The sequence below is a fragment of the Leptonotus elevatus genome, chromosome 2, assembly GCF_054856555.1.
Source record: "Leptonotus elevatus isolate MCC_2025b chromosome 2, RoL_Lele_1.0, whole genome shotgun sequence".
Lineage (NCBI taxonomy): Eukaryota > Metazoa > Chordata > Actinopteri > Syngnathiformes > Syngnathidae > Leptonotus > Leptonotus elevatus.
The window spans coordinates 10,261,483-10,281,012 of NC_141240.1; the positions used below are offsets into that span (position 1 = coordinate 10,261,483).

Here is a 19,530-nt window from a genome sequence, read left to right on the forward strand (position 1 = left end):
ACATTTTGCTAGTTTATTTATTTTTTTAAAGTTACACAAGGGTTGAGGAACGAACTCACGACCTTCAGCTTGGGCGAATGCCACTCTACCACCTGAGCTAAAAACGACTCCTAACTCATTCACTCCCAGCCATTTTCATTGAAGCAACCCCCTTCGGCCCCGGCTGTTTTATTGGATTTTGACTGATTTGGCAGGGCCCACAGAATATTCTGTTCTATTACTATAAAAACATGGAGCCTACCAAAAGAAAGATTAGAGTCTCTTCTTTCATCAGGAAAAACGTGTATTTGTATCTGTTTCTGTTTTGCAGCAATTAGCATTAGAATATAGCTAAGTTTCATCATTATTCACAAACCTGTTGAAAACACTGGCAAAAAGAGCTTGTTGCAACATGGCCCTGGTTGATATCTTATACTCTGCTGCCACCTGCTGGCCGTTTTTTGTAATAACTATAATTCCTTTAAGCCAGGGGTGCTATAATAATTAAAAAAATATTTTGAGTAACATTTACTCTGAATATTTTACTCTCTTGCAAGTGTAAATTTTACTCCGTTTAGTGGGACCAAATCGACTCAGTTTAGAGTAAAATTTACTGTCAAGCATGTTTGCGAATAAATCAATGTCACAATAAGTGTGAGTCTGGGAGGGGCATGTGACACATGGGAAGGTTCCAAAATGCTCAAGTGTTGGCTCATGCTGCAAAATGTCTGTCTGTCTGTTGATGGAATAAAAGCACCAGCATTGGATTTGTAGTGCTTTTCCTCTCATGATGGAGCGCACCGACATAAACGACGTGCTACCATTGTTTAGAGGAGCGGTGATGAATGGCTTTGCCGGGCTTTTCATCGCCACTGTCGGAACTATTAGATAACCCGGGAGATTTATTGATGTATGTCCTCACTTGCCGCTCATAACTGAGCTTAGGTTGCCCCCACTGTGCTTCATCAAGCCCAAAATATAGCCGAGGGCCCGGCTCAGTGTTTAACAACCGGCTCGCACTCAACAAACCCAGTCAGGTCGCTGACCTGCTGTCGAGGATTGTGCCGCGACCCGTCGGCATTCTTCCCAAGTGAGAGTTCAGCAAGCCTCTTCGCCTAGCAAAACAATCCGCTTGCTTTTTGCTTATCTGCTAAGAAAATATTGTTGACTTCAGACCTGTGTGTTTCAAAATGTCCCTGGTTTCGGCACAAATAGATTCCTGGGGTGCAAACGAACGTGTGTGTGCATTCATTAATATTTATTTGAGGGCAATATCAGAATGTCTTTGGCAAGAATTCTCCTTCTGTGATCACTTCAGCAGATTGTAATATTCCCTCAATTTGACCAAACATCCCAATTCCATGAAGTCAGTCACTCTCTATGGTGTCGGCATCAATTCAAAATTTCAATTTGTCTTCACTCGTCTGTGTGCATGAAAGGGGAAAAGGCCTCAAGGGATTTGCAGAAAGGTCAGCGGAGATTTATTTGATTGTATTTCAAGTATGGAAAAAAACAAAAGAAGTCAAAAAAAGAGTTTTTGGCAGATGAGCGCCGCTTCCATCAGATATTCATTAGAGTTGTTCGTCCTTTAAATCGAGTGCTTTGATGCGGAGGGTAAGCAGCGCATCTCTCGCCATGTTTCCAAGCCGCTCTGGGCGACACATTGGCAGACTGCACTTGATGAAGTCATCATCCTCTTCGCGGAATGGAGAGGCATGCAGACAATTTTTTTTCTTTTTTTTTTTTTACTTGGGGTGAATGATTGAATGAGACAAGGTGGAGCGTTTCATATCAACAGTCAGCTTCATCAATCCCTGCCATGATCTCTATCAGTTTCTTCTACTCTTTATGGGGTAGATGCCACGGACTTCCGGGTTTTACACATCAGCGCCGTTTCCGGCACCCCCACCCCTAAGCCCCCCAACCGCTTCTCGGCTATCTGAAATGCTTCGGACACTGAGACAGACACTACACACTCGCAGCCTCGCACCCGTCGACGGGAACGCGCAACCGAGGGGCACAAAGGCGGAAGGAAGCGCAAGTACTGCGACGCAGCCCACACGTCGCAAACCCGGAAATCGGAAATTCCGCCTCCTCTGTGGCATCTAGTCCATTTTCTTGTGTCTCTCAATGTCGCAGGAGGTCCTGAAAAGCATCAAATAGGTGCCATTCATCATGATTATTTTTGTATCGCTCCCCTAATGTTACCAACACTTATATTTGCTCTTCCCCTTAAGTCATTCCCTGCTTACCATTAACGGTGATTTCAGTCTTCCTCTTTGCGATGTTTTGACCAATAAATTGAAAGTGGACTCTGTGGACTGCAACTGCGCAAGCACATTCCATCCATCTATCCATTTTATATAACACGCTCATCACGTTCAGGGTCACAGAAGGGCCTGGAACCCATCCTAGTGACTCCACCCTGGACTGACAGTTATAAAGAATACACTAAGGCTGCATTGACACTGCAGGTCCACCAAGTGCCCAACTCCAATTTTTTTGTAAACGGACCCTGTACCAGCTACAAAACGATTTAAGCAACGAGAAGCACTCTATCTACATATTGATCTTCAAATGTCAGATGGACACGTGAGATGGACAGTATATTAACAATCTGCTTTAATGAGAGCTGGATGATATGGCCTTAAAATAAAATCCCCCAGCACACACACACACACACACACACACACAAATCTACTCACTGATTATAATTGATTTTTCCCCACTAGGCATACTGAAAAAACAAACGACAGTGACGTAATTGAAAACAAAATTTGCTTATCTTTTTCCCACCGCCCAGCCCATATTCTAGGATTTGCTTTATGGCTCCAAAGCCAAACAAGCTTTGAAAAAAAAAAAATTTGCAAGTTTTTTCCCCCCAGCATTAAATTGCCTCAACCTCCACAGAATAATTGAAATAAAAGTGTTTTGTTTTTGTTCTTTACAAATAAAAAATGAAAAAAATGGGGGGAAATAGGCCTATCATTTTTGTCAAAACATGTTCATAACACTCCTTAAGAAATTTATAAATTCTTATTTAGTATGTTTAACAATTTAACATAAAGTTGCACGGACCGGCTGGTTCATATGTAAGAGTTAGAGTTACACTGCACCCCATCCAGCTTTCAATTATTTTTTTCTTGTTTAGTGTTGTAGCAGGTGAGGCAATGAGACCTTGGCAAAATATTTGTGGTTTGGAAGCCTGTACCTCGGGTCAAAAGTTTCCAACATGTCAATAAATCACTCCTTTTGCAATGTATAAATGATGTGTTTAAAAATGTTCAGCATGTGATTTCCTTTCACCAGGAATCATACGGAAAAGAATGTGACAATGATTCCGCTCATGTTGGCTGTTTCTAAAGTTAGGCACTTTTTCAAAAACACAGTCGCTGGGCTGAGAGGTAGGAAAAGTCCCCAATTTAGCAATATTGACTGTGTATGTTTTTTTTTAAACTACCTCCTCGCTGTCAGCAGCTATGTCGTTAGAGCAACGTCAGCAAGAACTCGTTTGAACTACAGAAGCCACTAAAAAGAATCCATTCAAAAATAAAATGTTCCTGAGCAATAAACTCAAATTAATCAATAAAAAATGTTTGTCTATTTTTTGCAAAGCACATCCAATCAACGTATCCTCCATTTTCAGATATTGATGAATGCAGTATAAACCGAGGAGGATGTAAATATGGATGCATTAACGCTCTGGGGAGTTACGAGTGTACCTGCCCACCTGGATACAAGTTGCACTGGAACAGAAAAGACTGTATTGGTATGTAGCAGCACTGCCCTCTAGTGGTAAAGGGAAATCCACTCTTGGCAGCATTGTTTAATTTCTACAGCACTGTCTTCTATCTCTCCTCAGAGCTAGTGAAATGTCCTCCGGGCCTTGTCGCCCCCAAGGCTACTCTCACCTGCAGCAAAACGGGCAAGAAAGAGAGCTGCTCACTCACCTGTGCCTCCAAGGCACACTATCTGGCAGGTATGTTTGCTGCCTATTGGAGAGCCGGGACAAAACGCTACAGCAGTGGTTCTCGGAAATACTTAGCTATCCCAAATACCACCACCATGACCAATGGTCAAATGCAGTAACGTAGTAGCTCTTACTAAAACAATGCCGTGGTTTTATTCCTAAAAAATAATAATAGTAATGATAATTATATTGTAAACCGCTGCACTTAAATTTAGGGGGAGAAAAAAAAACCAAAAAAAACGAATGATTCAATCAGAATGTATTGTATTGTATTTCAATTTTGCTTGTGTGTCTTCTTGAAGAGTCTGACAACAGCTACTCTGTGAGCTGCGGCATCCCCATCGTCAGAGGGAAGTCCCCCGTCCGGCTCAACTCCAGCAGCAGTCAGAGCTGCATAGGTGCCGCACGCCAAATCATTTACTCCGCAGCCGCTTGTGTTGACTGTGAAAGCTGCATGCGTCCTACCTACATTGGCTGTCTTTATCTGTAGAGACTTTGGCGCCTCCAGTGAAGCAGACAGCGTCTTTCAAGATTAAAAATGCCAAATGCCACCTGCACCCGAAACTGACTGGCAGGACAGAGGACAGGGGCCGGACTTTCGGACCAGGTCTGCCCTTATATGGGTTTGGTGTTATATTAAAATGGATTGTTTCAAGTCATTTATCATATACTGGGGTAGAACATTTCTGAGAAATTTTGCAAAAATGCAATGTCTCTAAACCCTTAGATATTTGGTCTGAATTGCTCCTAAATCAGTTCCAATACAGTATGTTGAGAAGCAGATTGTAGCCTTTTTTGGCACCAAATTAGTGTGAGTACTTACTGTACCTTTTTAGCAATACACAATTAGCTTTCAGCCAATATGCTGAATGTAAATACAGTGGAACCTCGGAGTTTGAACGCCTTGGAACTCGTACAAATCGGACTTCAACCAAAAAATCGTAAAAAAGTAAAAAATGCCTCGGAGTTTGAACTCATTTTCGGAGTTCGAACACCCAAGCAAAGCAAGCTAAGCTGAACGTACCTTGAAAACGGGTAGCGAAGGCGAGCAATGCCGAATGCTCACATTGCGGTAGTTGAGACGATGCACTGCTCATTTCCAGTCAGATTGTGAATACTCCCGGAGGTGCTCCATACTGTGGTGCATTTTGATTTTTCCACGACAAATTTCTTCGCCATGGGCCCAAAGGAAGACAACAGTGCCATTGGCAGCAAAGAATTAGGAAGGAAATTATCGCGCAGTTGTAACTACCGCGACTACTTCTGTAAATACTGGCATGAGGACCCCGCTTAGCTGTTCAACAACGTGCCTGACGTTGAACAACACACGCAAGGACCGCTTAGTAGTCTAACAATATGCCCAATGCAAAATACACAAACTCAGCACTGAACTAAAGCTAGCATTACTAATATAGCATTTATCATCCCCTGATGCCATCACACCACAACAGGTAAGTTAATGTATTTTTATTGTTTAAATACTGTACTGTACTGTAAATGTAAAAAACATCAATAGAAATTAAAATTGGAATTTTCTGGTTTTGGAGCTTGGGAACGGATTAATTGCATTTACATTATTTCCTATGGGGAAAAAAATTCGGAGGTTGAACAATTTGGACTTGGTTGAGTGACTGTGATGCTATTTTTCCACAGGAGGTGCTCAGCCCTGCAGTAACTGCCTGGTGACATTTGTCAATCTCAAATGTGACTCGTCAAAGAAAGCAAAAGGGCGTCGCGCTCGCAACCCGGCGAACAAAGAGGTAACGCGCATCACTTTGGAGCTGGAAGCAGAGGTCAAAGCTGGAGACACAACAGGTCAGTCTTATGATGTTATATTTTAATTTCAATATCCTTTTATCTTCATAGATGTAAATATCAGAATTTATTTTCTTAACCCTTACCAGGAAGTTGTAACCTCAGCTGCCTCAGACAACGTATGGAGAAGCAAGTAAAGACGTACATCAAGGCTCTGAAAAAGTCCATCAACCAAGAACGCTTCCTGATCCGAGTTGCTGGTTTGGAATACGAGGTGGCCCAGAAACTTCCGCAGGCTGCTCCCAATCATGAGAACTGTGGCCCAGGCTCTGAAAAGGACAGTGGCCGATGCGGTAAATAAGACTTCATCATATTTTACACGCCTAAAAAAAAATAATCCTCTCTACACCCATGGATTTACCTATTCTCTAATTATTTTGGCAACATTTAAAAGAAAAGGTGGCAATCCCCAATTTTTAATGGAAAGGTATATTTTGGGGGAGTTAAAAAAAATCCCCCCTCAATACATTTCAATGGGCGTCAATTATGGCATATGCATGTTTTCGCTACTCACTGCCTGGTTTGGTCCCTTATCCCTCACGAATTCTGGGTTTCCTTGTATGGTCTAAAGTTGAAATATCATCATTCACCACTAGATGGCAGATACCATTTAATTGCGCTTGCACCGTGAGTAGGCCTAATAATTTGTGGATTTGGATTGACGTGCAGGACAATCATAGTACTTCAATAATATTCTACTGTTGTCAATTTCGTGGAATAATGGAAAAAATTAGTTCTTAAACTTAATGTTGTTTTGTTGTTCAGCAGTTTTTCGCCATCATTGAATGGTTACGAGAGCCCTTTGCATTGGGGGAAAAACTTGTGGTTTTTTTGTTTTTGTTTTTTGGGGGGGTAGATTGTCCAAACCCCTGTTGTTGAAGGCTGGATCTTTCGTACATGCATTGAGCATGAAATATATTCAAATATGATGTACATTAGTGACATATGCATGTATTTTGTCCGTATTAAAAATGCTATTTTTCACATACATTACATACACATACATACATACACATCTGTTTAAGCGGTCGCCTCAAAGCCCAGAGGTTGTGGGTTTGATCCCACACCATAGTGACCACGTTGAATTATCTTTGAGCAAAATACTGAACCCCCCAGTTGGTCCTGATGCTGCGTCATCAGTAGGTGAATGAGTACCGGTAGTCGAATGTAAACGCTTTGAGGGCCTTGTAATGTGGGAAAGTGCTATAGAAATCAAGTACTATACGCTATTTAAGTACTGTGTAAGGCACAACAGTAGCGCAGAAGAAAAATTATGACTACTTTCATCCTTTAAGTTGCCCATCCCTGCTGTAGCAGATCAAGTTGATCAAGTCAAGTGAATGATATTGTGGTGGTAAATAAAAATAAAAAATACTTGTGATGAAATGTGTTCTGGCTTCTTATTGGAGCTTTTGTCAATTTTGTTTTTCAGTCAGGTGCTTGCCAGGCTCGTACTACCACGGTGAGCAGGAACGTTGCGTCCAGTGTCCACCTGGCACTTTCCAGGAGAGGGAGGGGCAGCTGGCATGTGACCTGTGCCCGGGCAGTGACGGCCACGGTCCTGTCGGAGCTCGAAACATTTCGTCGTGTGCAGGTAGTGTAAAGTTCAGATGGGAACTTTCACTGGTTCTTTTATCTTGAATGCTCACTACACTAATAATAACAACCCGGAAACTTGCATATTCTCAGTTAAACTATTTACTGGATGCCAGAAAGATCAAGCACACAGCTGTGGAGCCTTATTTACTGAATGCGGAAGAAGGCCTGATCTATTCAAAATGGTCTCTGCTCTTATACTGTCTTCGTTGCCCACCCACAGGGGGGATGACTCAGCCTAGTCCATGTGAAAATGTGTGACCTCTGTTGGTCTTAACTGGTTTCAACTGGATTAGTGTGCCAGAGTACAGATAGATAGAAAGGTGCCAAGCCAGGACAGGTCACAGTGACATAGCGGTCTAGCCCAAGTCACCTATCTAGTCATTAACTCATTCACTGCCATAAATTCATTTAAAAAACTAAAAGAATATTAAAAATTAGGAGCAACAGGCGATTTTTTTTGTGTTTAGAACAGATATATAATTTGTGATTAATCGTGAGTTAACTAGTGAAATCATGCGATTAATTACGATAAAAAAATGTAATCACCTGATGCCCCTAATTTTTAATTAAAAAAAATTATTCTTTTTTTTTAAATAAAATAATTGTAATTATTTTTTAATCTTTTTTTTTTAAGAAAAGATTATTAAAAACTAGGAGTGTCAGGCGATTACAATTTTTAATCGTAATTAATCGCATAACTTCACTCACGATTAATCACAAATTTTATATCTGTTCTAAATGTACAATAAAAAAAATCTAGGTTTTCATACTCTTGTTAACAAAAGTGGGAAAAAATGTTAAACTAATAGAAATAGTTCAAATTAATTTTTGACGTTCATAGCCGTCAATGGCAGTGAATGAGTTAAGAGGCCTAATCTATTGCTAAAGTCCAACTCCCAGATATTGTGCCAGTCCACCATTCCCGCCAAACGTAATGTGGCTGTCTGCGCTCCACAGGCCAATGTCACACCGGGTTCTTCTCAGGCGACGGCTTCAAGCCTTGCCAGGCGTGTCCCCACGGCACATACCAGCCAGATTTGGGTCGGACCTTGTGCTTTCCTTGCGGGGGAGGACTGGGCACCAAGCGTGAGGGTGCGAGCTCCTTCCACGATTGTGAGGTCAAAGGTGAGAAGAGCATGCACAGAATCCATCCAAAAAAAACAACATCGCTGATTTCATGTGTGTCTTCATGGGTGCTGCAGTGCAGTGTTCTCCGGGTCATTACTACAACACCACAGTGCACAGGTGCATCCGCTGCCCAGTCGGAACCTATCAGACTGAGTTCCGGCAGAACTACTGCATTTCCTGCCCTGGGAACACCACCACCGATTTCGATGGTGCCACTAGCGTCTCGCAGTGCAAGAGTGAGTTTACGCATGACAGTTTGAGGCTTTCAACTTTGGAGTCAGACTGTAATGTGTTGAGTTTGTGCATGTCTAGACAGGCAGTGTGGCGGCGAGATGGGCGAGTTCATGGGCTACATCGAGTCGCCCAACTACCCCGGTAATTACCCGGCAAACGTGGAGTGCATTTGGAACATCAACCCGCCCAGCAAGCGCAAGATCCTTATCGTGGTGCCGGAGATCTTCCTGCCCTCGGAGGACGAGTGCGGAGATGTGCTAGTGATGAGGAAGAACTGTGAGTACTTCCACGTCCGTGACGGCGCCACGTCCGCTAACTCGATTCATCATTGCCCTTTCTGTGCTCGTGCAAGGGTCAGCTACATCCATCACCACTTATGAGACATGTCAGACGTATGAGCGGCCCATCGCCTTCACGGCGCGCTCCAGGCGCCTCTGGATTAACTTCAAGTCCAACGAGGCCAACAGTGCCAGGGGCTTTCAGATCCCCTACGTGACTTATGACGGTATGCTATTCAAATGGCTCACGGCTCTTCTCAGAATCTCGTCACGTGACCGAGAGTAATCGTGTTGTCTGTGTGACTTCAGAGGACTACGAACAGCTGGTTGAGGACATCGTACGGGATGGGAGACTGTACGCTTCAGAAAACCATCAAGAAATCCTCAAGGTTAGCCCTGCTAGCTATTATTACTTTACGCTAGTGAATTATAGTCAATAACTGCAATCCCTGCAATCATCATCAATGGTTCTTAACCTTGTTGGAGGTACTGAACCCCACCAGTTTACTATGCACATTCACCAAACCTTTCTTTATTTAAAAAAAATTAAAATACAATGGGTTCCCCCCCCCCAACCAAAAAAATAATAATAATTCAGCAAGTATTGTGTTCTTGTATTCTCCATCTCCATGCAGTTTAAGGAAGTGTTCTTTTAGTTTTGCTAGACAGCTAACTTGGCATTACAAATCAATCATGCAGTTAGGGCGCTGACTCCCATCACTCAACTCAATTCTACTGTATATTTATAAAGCACTTTAAAACAACCACTGCTGTTTTCTTAAGATATAACTTAGGGACAGCAGATATGAATGAAAACAGCAAAGGCCGCGGAATTGAACCCTGTTGAACGCCATACGTTATTCATGTGAATACATATTGCACTGGAGTCGTAGTGTAAAATCTAGTGCTTGGAAAATGAAGCTTCATGACCAACTTGTGATATTTTTTTTACTCCTCTAGTTGGTGTTCTTTGGTTAAAATTTCCACTGCATCTTTAAAGCAAGAGCACCATCTAGAGGAGTAGAAGAATATCACAAGTGGTTCATGAAGCTTCATTTTTCCATCGCTATCGGACGGGTTGAAACTGTATGTAAATGAATTTCATTGCTCTGTACTTGCGACGTGTGCAATGACACTAAAACTAGATTGCCATTTCCATTAAAGCGGAAGTCAACTTTAAACATTTCTTGACAATAATATGTTGTGTGACCTCACTAGTCTAAACATGACATTCTGATTAATATTACATTTGTGTAATATGAGTTATGCAGCAAAATCCAGCCGTTTTTATCCATCTCAGGGGGCGGCCATTTTGCCACTTTCTGTCGACTGAAGATGACATGGCAGTTGCTCAGGCAACGACCAATCACAGCGCACCTGCTTTCTGAAGCTGAACTGTCATTGGTTGCTACCTGAGACCTGAGCAACTGTGAAGTCATTTTCACTCGACAGCAAGTGGCAAAATGGTCGCCTACTCATTTATTTCGGCAATGTCAACAAGTGAGATTTTTCTGGTCTAGACTGGGTTCATGTATAAGAACTTATATTGACAGAGATTTTGTTTTATTTTAGAAGAATGTTATTTTTGTTTGTTTTTAAGAAATGTATTATTTAATTTAATTTATTTATTATTTTGGCAAAATTTCACATATAAAAGTGTTAATTTATGGGAAATCTGTTTTGGCTTTTATTAACAAAAGGCTTTATGTTTTGTGAACTAGAGAAAAAAAAGCAATGATGATTATTTCTGCTTGAGTTAAGTGTAACATATTTGTATAATTTTATTTGACATGTATTTTTAGATACCTCCTAGCGTTTTTGTTTGTTTGTTTGATGTTCAAGTTTGAAAGGTACCTGATTTTTTTATTGTAAATTGAAATTATTGAATAAAGTTTTTTTTTGTTTTTTTTTATGGTCGCCTTCTGATATTGATAAAAACTGCTGGATTTTGATGCTTAACTCATATTCAACTAACGCAATGTTAACCAAAATAGCGTATTGAGACTAGTGGGGCTTCATAGAACATATTATTGTGTTGACTTTCCCTTTAAAGACCAATCTATGATTATTCATTTTTTACATCTGTTCTTCTGTTTGCAGGATAAAAAACTGATAAAGACTCTTTTTGACGTGCTGGCTCACCCAAACAACTACTTCAAGTACACCACTCGGGAGTCCAATGAGATGCTTCCCCGATCCTTCATCCGTCTCATAAGCAGCAAAGTATCTGCTTTCCTGCGACCATACAAGTAAAAAGGCATCTGCAATTCAGTAAACACCCCCCGCCCCCCTTACAGGCTTACATCCCGCAACTCATAAAGGACTTCGACACTCAAAATACCACACTTGTTATTTTCAAACCCTTTTGATTTCCATTGACAAACCTGCAAAATGCTGAATATTTGTGTAGTTGTTTTGTCAGTTTTTCATCACAGGTCCACAGTCCGGAGCGTAAGCGTTTTAGTGGGGGATGTAGAATATGTGAGTGGGTTTGGTTTTTCGTTTGTGTCAATAGTGCAACGAGACCATTCAAAGGGATATAAACGGCTATTTGAGACAGTAGGAGTGATGTTGTGTTAGAGCTTGTTGTTGTATTTGCTTAAATGACTGGTCTGTATTCCGGCTCCGACTGCGACCGTTAAGTATGACTGTAAATGTTGTGCAAGTGTTGCGTAACCCTGGTTCCATCGCGCGTGTGTGTCAGTGTGTGGGTGTGTGCGTGAGTGTGTGTGTCCTCAAGGAGGAGCAGTTGCTAACTAATTCATGTCGCAGCTGTGTTCCAGCTCATTTAAAGCCTTACTATGTTTGAGCTCTTAGAGCAGTTTTACTGTTAAAACAGTTCATCTGTGCTGTCTAGACTGCACCAGCCTTTTCCAACCCGCCCTGCATTTCTGTTGCTCTTTTTCTCCACCCCCCCCCCCCTCTCCGAGGCAACTTTAAAGCAAATACACACACACAAAAAGGTGGTTAATCATTCCAGGAACACAGAGGACATTTTTGGAAGATGAATAAGAAACTAATAAGTGGGAGAGCCACAGGAATGAGATGATGTGGAATGTGTCTGGGAGAGGGATTGAGAGTTGAATGTCTTTGAGGGACATGATGTTTGCTGCTTCTTGTAAAAGGTCACTTTAATTCTTCAATCTCATCTTGTCTTTCTCGTGTACTCGACTCGTGAAGCGTGTAAAGGTTTGAAGTGAAAAGGAAGCTAAGAATGTCAAGTACTTGACTTGTTTCATCACAGCAGGTTGATCATCTGCTCACCTGTCTGTGGAGCAGGCCGAATGGGGTCTTGACTTGTAAATACTGAACATAAGTAAGACAAGGGTTGGATTCCATGAGGCCGACCCCTAGAATCACGCCTGCGCCCCTCCCCCTTAGAATGTCGTGCCCATTTCAAATCCAAAGACACCCAACTCCCTAACTCATGTTTGCTCTGTCCCAGTGAAGACAGCTCTTCCAAAGACGGCGGGCGGGTCACGTCGTTTTGTGCACTAGATCGTCAGCCCATCCTTCTACCTTTATAGTACAAGTGCAATGAATGAAAAGAAATAACACACTTTCAATTTGGTTTTAGTCACCCAAAATGGAAAAATTGGAAAGCAGCACTGTTGATCCTTTGTATGACACGTTATGATCAGAACTTTCAAAGATGAACATATAGCCGTTTAGAAAAAAATAATTGTTGTGATCTCGGAACAATGACAGCAACAGGGTATAATAATTTAACTTTAAAATGAAAGAGCATTCCCATAATAGGAGCTGATTAGCAGTTTTGAGAGTTTGACAAAAAACCTCACCTGGCTATAAGCCAAGTGACGCCATGGCTTGCTTATCAGAAAGACTGGAAACGGGAAGCAGCTAGACTGGTTTAGAAACACAACATGGTTTTGCAGGGGATCCATTTGGCTGGGAGGCCCTATAGAAATGGAAAAAATAAAATCTAATTTCAAGTCATTGATTGCGCTTTTGTGGCCCACCATACCATTGGAAATCCCCCAACATATACTCAGCAAAAATAGGAACGCAACACTTTTTTTTTTAACTCAAAAAGATCAAAAACTTTTATCACATACACAATATCACCATTTCTCTCAAATATTGTTCACAAACCAGTCGAAATCTGTGATTGTGAGCAAGTTAACCCATCCCACCTCACAGGTGTGCCATATCAAGATGTTGATTAGACACTATGATTAGTGCACAGGTGTGCCTTAGACTGCCCACAATAAAAGGCCACTGTGAAAGGTGCAGTTTTGTTTTATTGGGCGTGTCCGAGGATTCCCCAGAGAAGTGCTCACAGATTTAGACTGGTTTGTCAACAATATTTTAATAGAAATGGCGATATTGTGTATGTGGTAAAAGTTTTTGATCTTTTTAAGTTTTTCTCAAGAAATGAGGGCAAAAACAAAAAGTGTTGCATTTATATTTTGGTTGAGTATACATATTCCAGCCATACAAGGAAATAAATGTCTCGCTCTCTGGTATGATTGATTTGTAATTTAGAACCATGTCACACAAAATGTTTGCCATTCTTACTGAATTTCCAACTCTATTATCAAGACCTGGCTCGTATTCCCCCCATGGGCAAAAATAAATAAAATAAATAATCCCCTTCCACCAGAATCAGCTTCTTCCCTGCAACCTGATTGATTTCTTTTTTTTCTTTTTGGTTGAGATTGTTGCCTTTTAAAAGAGAGTTTGCTATGATGTATCATAGAGTTGATATTTGCACTTGAATTGTAATTGCTCATGTAAATGTCTGGATTTTGTATTGTCTTTTTAAATGAATGGAATTGGTGTTCTTATTTTCTTGTAACTTGTTTGTTCCTGAACGCTCACTAGCAGTTTAGCCTATAGATGATGATGATGATGATGATACACATGACATTATGGACAGTAAAGAAAACACAATGTACAAGTATAGAGGTGAACGCAACAAGTTTGTACTCATTCTTGCCCAAAAAACACTTATTGAAATAAACACCCTGTATGTCAGCTTCATTTAAAAACATGTTTAATGTGTGTAAGGCAGAAAGGTTCAAAGGTCATTTTCCATCCTGCGTTTGCTCCTGTTACGCTGACTTAATGTAGCATCACATATCAGACAGCATATTGGCTCTGCTATTTAGTGCGCCGTGCTAAAAAAAAATAAAAAAATGAAAAAAATTAAATGTGCTCATAAAACTAATTACGATAATAATCCTGTGCTAGATTTCCACCCGAGTTGTTGACTTACATGCGCGTGTGCATTTGGGAAGGCTGGGAATCCATCGACCGTCGCCACCACAGGTGACCGTTCTGGCGCCGACCACTGTGTAACCATGGCGACAGCCCATGGTGATGGTGTCCCGGGGTTGATAACGTGTGATGTGAGCTCGCGTCCAGGAGGCGTTGGGCACTTTTGGAGATGGACATGTGATTTCTGTGGACAAACGGCAACTTTTATTCATGGCAAATTGTAAATAAATTTGTGTAAAGATGACTGTGTGACTATTTGTGTGACAGACCTCGGCACGAAGGAAGTGCGCTCCATGTGCCGTTCTCTGTGCACCGTATGACCTTGTTCCCCTGGAGGGTCCCCTTGCGACATTCATACATAACCACACTCCTGTACTTGTACGGTGCTTCGTCTTTGCGATCTCGCTCTGCATTGGCCATCTCTGGAGGCTCGTCACACATCACCACTGGAACAGAGAGAAAACAGAGCATGCGCCATGGAAAGGTACGAAGCGACACAAATTTCATGGCAGTCAGTTGGCCTCACCTTCACAATAGGGAGCGTGACCATCCCAACCAAAACTCATGCAATTCCTGGTTGGCCGTCCGACAAGCTGAAACCTGTTGACAGGGTGAACACTCACCTTTTCAGCAATCTTATAGAGAGATGCATGTGACGCACAAACAGGCTTGGGGAGTAACGGAATACATGTACCGCCGTTACGTAATCAGATTGCTATTTTTTTTTACCTGTATTCCATTACAGTTACAGGAAAAAACATGTAATCAGATTACAGATAAATTTATTAAAAATGGGGATTATAATTTCTACGTTGAAAGAGAGTGTGAGAGAGAGAGAGAGAGAGAGAGAGAGAAAGAGAGAGGAACTGTTGCTACATGTCGGGGAGGTGGGAACGAACGAACTGACTAGTCGTGTCCTCCACACGCAGGCAGTTTGAAAAAGCTTCACCGACGGGAGGAGGAAATGGCGACCGGTATTCACTGGAATTTACTCGGAGCGAAAGTTTGAGCTGAGAGTCCAGCGGCATGCTACGCGCTGTAGCTTCTTGCTAGCTATTCCGCTAGCCTACAACCATAATGTGAGTTAAACCTTCCAAACAAATCTTCCTCCCACCAATTCACTATTTAAGTTACACAACATATACACGGCTAAACTTGTGACTGGGATAAAAGTTCATTTTGCAGTTGATGTCACACATCTATCTATCTATCTATCTATTTATCTGTAAGGTGTGCTTTCAGTGACAGTTCGAAAACAACAAATGGCCTTCAATCAATCAATCAATCAATCAATCAATAGCCTACATGTTTTTTAATTACACTAGGATTTTTGCTATTTGTAGGCTGCCCGGGTCCCTATCACCTGCAAATAGCAGGGGCACATCGTATAGAATATATATTGTGGTGATATTTATTTTTATTTTGTCTTCATGGGCATACTCAATATTGGAGTAATCCAAAAGTAATCCAGTTACATTACTTTGATATTATGGTACTTGGATTACGTTACTAACTACATTTTTTTTTAGCAGTCAACTTGTAACTGTAATGGATTACATTTTAAAAGTAACCCTGCCAACCCTGCGCACAAGAATTATTTGAGTGTCTCACCCATCGTCACAGCGAGCTGTAGCAATATCTCCAAACTCTGCTCCAGTGTATATGAAGCGTCCATTTTTAATCTCCGCAGCAGAGCCACACAGCTTCCCTTTACGCAATGGGAACAAAAAAGTGTTATGGTGGCATTAAAAGGTTTCACTCGGTTCTCACTGTCAGCACCATGCACACATATATATTAAATTACAGTGACAATAGAAAGTGAATACAACCCTGTTCAAATTGGGTTTTACTGTTTGAGCCAAGACTTATTAGAGCAGTAAGCACTATCAAAAACACTGGCCTACAATAAAAACAAAAACAAAACTAATTCTAATGTTAGTACCATGAAATTGTAACTCATTCCCACGTTTCTCTTAATTGTGCCATTTCCAGTAGGTGTACATGTAGCGTTTTTGTTTTTTGTCCAATCACATTTTAACCTTGTCAATCTTATCTGTCCAAGGCCTTCAGAATCAGTAGTGCTGGTTGTTTAACTTAACTATAATTACATTAAATCATATTTCAAATGTATCCTCACAAGTGATCTTCACCTCGATGGCAACAGAATGTTCACGTCCTATGATTGGTTAATCATAGCAAAGCTTGTTACAGCCAACTTCGACATGCAATATATCTTATAGCAAGTACACTCATAAATACATTTAATTATCAACACTTCCGGTATTTGTTAAACCCCCCTGTCCAGTGACCTCTTAACCGTGGTACAGAGACTGAACAGGCATGTTCTCTTTTTGTTGCTTTTGCACAAACTTGATTTTCGCTTTTCCACCAACAGCTGAGCGCAAGCTCCACAGCTTCTATTCACTCCCTGGACTGACACCGCCCCCGTGTGCCACAGTACGGCACTGCAACACTCTATACTACTCTTAAAGGGCCAGGCTTGGCATGTAACAGGTATTATGTATTTTATTTTATTTTTAATAAGAGATAATTATTAATTTTGACTTTTCAGAGAATATGATAGGTGTTTATTTCTTTGTTTAGCACTCTTTACTTAAACTATTTATGTTTTCATAATTGTTCAAACAAACTGATTGTGATCTAGTAAGTTTTTTTATTTTTTTTATTATTATATACAACATCACTGTCGACGTTGTTTGGAATGTTAAGCTATTTTTTTATGTGTATTGACACATCAATATCACATAAAATGTAATTATACATCTTCATTAAAACATTGTAAACCTAAGTGGGCTGGTCTGAGCCATGAAACTTCAGGACTGAAAATATTAAATACATTAATATTAAATAAAAGTTGTCTGTTGTATCTCTGTCACTCTGCGGAAAGTAAATGAATCGAAAACTTAAGTGACCTCACGTTCACACTTCAGCAAAAGCGGTGTCCACTGTCCACTGTCACACGTCCGAGTTTTAGTGCCACCTACTGGATTGTAGCCGACATCACAAGTGTACCAGACTCGCTCACCAGAGGCAAAAGTCGTCCTAGTGATGAATTTGACGGCGAGGTTGGCGTGAGACTCATTGAAATTTGCTGGAGCACTACAGCCACCTGCAGAGTGTGAAAAAAAATACAAGGAAGAATTATTTGTGTATAAAGTATTTCATCATGACGTCACACGTCCCTACTTTCGGGAGACAAAAGCCTGCGCTTTAAATGTATGTATTTATTCATGTATTTATTTTTTGGGAAATCAATTTAAAAATGTCATATATAAATGACTTTTCTGCCACCCGCGAGTATATTGACGGCTGTTTACAAAGATTAAGAAATAAATGGAACATTCATTGTTTGTCACCTGGACGAGCAGGTGACAACAGACACGTTGGGAGTTTGGGCTCCCACTGTCCCGATGGGCTGCAAGTGACATGCAGAGGGCCATCTAACAGGAAACCTGGCCTGCAAGAAAAGGTAAGCTTCTTTCCCGGCCGATGTATGGCATCATCAGCCCCACTAAATCTCACGGAGTTGGCCACTTCCGGAGGGGAGCAGGTGGTGTCATCCTCTGCACAAAGGAAAATAATGTACTGTATTTTTTAAATTGTGACTATTTGCTCCAGCTGTGTTGATTGTCCATCCCCATTCTTGTCTTGCTCCACTGATATTTCACTTTTGTGTTCTTTTGGAATGTGCACCATAAACCTTGACAATTGTGTTCCAAATAACAGCCATTTGTGGCCTTCGTCCTTTATGAACTTTGTCATTGTGTTTCACATTCTTGTTTTCCCCCAATCACACACCACTAAAATAGCAACAAAATTGTAGATGTGCACTTGCGACACCGCAATGAACAGAGATAAGTCAGTTACAGTAGCAAATAGTGTGAACCAAGATCGTTTGCTCCACTTGCTGTGCCATGTCAAGGTCAGTTTAGTACAAATTGTTCTTGTTTTGGTTAGACTGTGAAGATATATTGTTCTGCTGCTGCTGTTCAGTACAGTGGCAGATGTATTCTAGTGAGATAGAGGATCGCTTTTCACCCGGTTTGTACATTCATTGGTTTGATTACTTTGTGAGTTGTGACTATGTATTTTGGCAAACACTATGAATTGATATGGCTCCCTGGTAGAGTGGTTGTATCCCAACAGGGAGGTTGTGGGTTTGATTGATAGGCACCCGCCCTTTGCGACAATGTTGGAACTGGCAGCGCTCTGCATGGCAGCAGCCGACCACTGGTGTGTGAATGTGAGGCTTTGTAAAGTGCTTTGATGGAGTAAATAAAGCAATCCATTTACCATTTTACCCACAGTAAAATTAAGTTAAAGCCAACCAACCTTCACATTTGGGAAATTCACCAGTCCATCCAGTCCTCCTACATATCATGTGCTTTGGCCCTTTTAGTGTATATCTGACAGCAAGGAGAAACACAAAGCATATTTTCCCCCCTTTGTCTTACGTTCATTGTCTTTAAACATGTTTTCCTGTGATCAGGCTTTACCCGTTATTACACAATGCGTAGACCTTCTCCCCAATGACTGGAAGTCCTTCATAGTGGAACCTTCCATTAGGTAGATCACCAACATTGCCACATGACATCTCTATAATGCAAACGGGCGGAGTAGATTAGTAGTTAGGGTGTAGGGCGCCCTCACGTGGCCATAGGAAAAACTACAACTGTGCTGAACGTCGCCATAGGAAAAACTACAACTGTGCTGAATTTATCAGTACTGTACATATTCATAAGAGTTAGAAATACTCGAAAATAATCCACTTCTGGCAGTTTTGCCACATTCTTACTGTCGCATTTGAGTGTCAACGTGGTCCAAGCTCCGTTGACGCACTTCACAAATAAGTTGCCCGTGTATGGGACGAAGTCCTGGGCACACTTGTAGTAAACGCTCTCCCCACTTTCGAATTTGCGTCTGCCGGTCCATTTGTTGCCGAGTCTGGTGGACGGATAATGGGGCGGCGCTGAGCATCGTTTTGGAACCTCAGCTAGAGTTAAAATACAAGGCCATCGACACGTTTAAAACAAATATAAAAACTAAACAAAATGTGTCGTATAAAGACGCTACTTACCCGAGTCGAGTAATGCAATGGATAAACAGAGAATATTCCACACGATGGTTTTCATTTTGTTGAATGCGTTCAGGTAAAACGAGGATAACGAGTGAAAATGGAAGGATAGCGGTATTTTTTTTTATAGAGGGACGAACGCTACCTCCCACCCACGCACGCGCGCACACAGCCCCCCCCCCCACACACAC

The 19,530-nt window shown here is 41.4% G+C and overlaps 2 protein-coding genes across 10 annotated transcripts in view; one reads left to right on the top strand and one right to left on the bottom strand.

Annotated features, from left to right (window-relative positions):
• LOC147178377 (signal peptide, CUB and EGF-like domain-containing protein 3) overlaps window positions 1-14,488 on the top strand; it is a 109,072-nt gene extending 94,584 nt beyond the window's left edge. For 3 of the 4 annotated variants that reach the window (XM_086068300.1, XM_086068298.1, XM_086068301.1), the window contains 13 exons: window positions 3,626-3,748; window positions 3,842-3,958; window positions 4,252-4,347; window positions 4,440-4,556; window positions 5,603-5,764; window positions 5,854-6,057; window positions 7,197-7,358; window positions 8,321-8,488; window positions 8,566-8,727; window positions 8,804-9,001; window positions 9,078-9,230; window positions 9,313-9,392; window positions 11,104-14,488. In XM_086068300.1, coding sequence (XP_085924426.1) covers window positions 3,626-3,748; window positions 3,842-3,958; window positions 4,252-4,347; window positions 4,440-4,556; window positions 5,603-5,764; window positions 5,854-6,057; window positions 7,197-7,358; window positions 8,321-8,488; window positions 8,566-8,727; window positions 8,804-9,001; window positions 9,078-9,230; window positions 9,313-9,392; window positions 11,104-11,256 — 1,895 coding nt within the window. In that variant the 3' untranslated portion in view covers window positions 11,257-14,488. The remainder of the gene's footprint in view (window positions 1-3,625; window positions 3,749-3,841; window positions 3,959-4,251; window positions 4,348-4,439; window positions 4,557-5,602; window positions 5,765-5,853; window positions 6,058-7,196; window positions 7,359-8,320; window positions 8,489-8,565; window positions 8,728-8,803; window positions 9,002-9,077; window positions 9,231-9,312; window positions 9,393-11,103) is intronic. The other variant, XM_086068299.1, reaches the window with a different exon arrangement.
• LOC147178378 (membrane cofactor protein-like) lies at window positions 14,004-19,503 on the bottom strand. Of its 6 annotated transcripts, none has more exons than XM_086068304.1 (11): window positions 19,343-19,503; window positions 19,061-19,258; window positions 18,762-18,861; window positions 18,598-18,671; window positions 17,622-17,828; window positions 17,291-17,374; window positions 15,856-15,952; window positions 14,771-14,844; window positions 14,514-14,690; window positions 14,243-14,428; window positions 14,004-14,144 (listed from the first exon to the last, which is right to left on the bottom strand). In XM_086068304.1, the coding sequence occupies exons 1-11, from the start codon at window positions 19,395-19,397 to the stop codon at window positions 14,128-14,130; spliced, it is 1,269 nt and encodes a 422-aa protein (XP_085924430.1). In that variant the 5' UTR covers window positions 19,398-19,503; the 3' UTR covers window positions 14,004-14,127. The 6 variants fall into 6 exon arrangements, with proteins under 6 accessions (XP_085924430.1, XP_085924429.1, XP_085924433.1 ...); XM_086068303.1 differs by having other exon boundaries at window positions 17,183-17,374; XM_086068307.1 differs by lacking the exon at window positions 17,622-17,828.
• Between the last annotated feature and the right edge of the window lie 27 nt (window positions 19,504-19,530).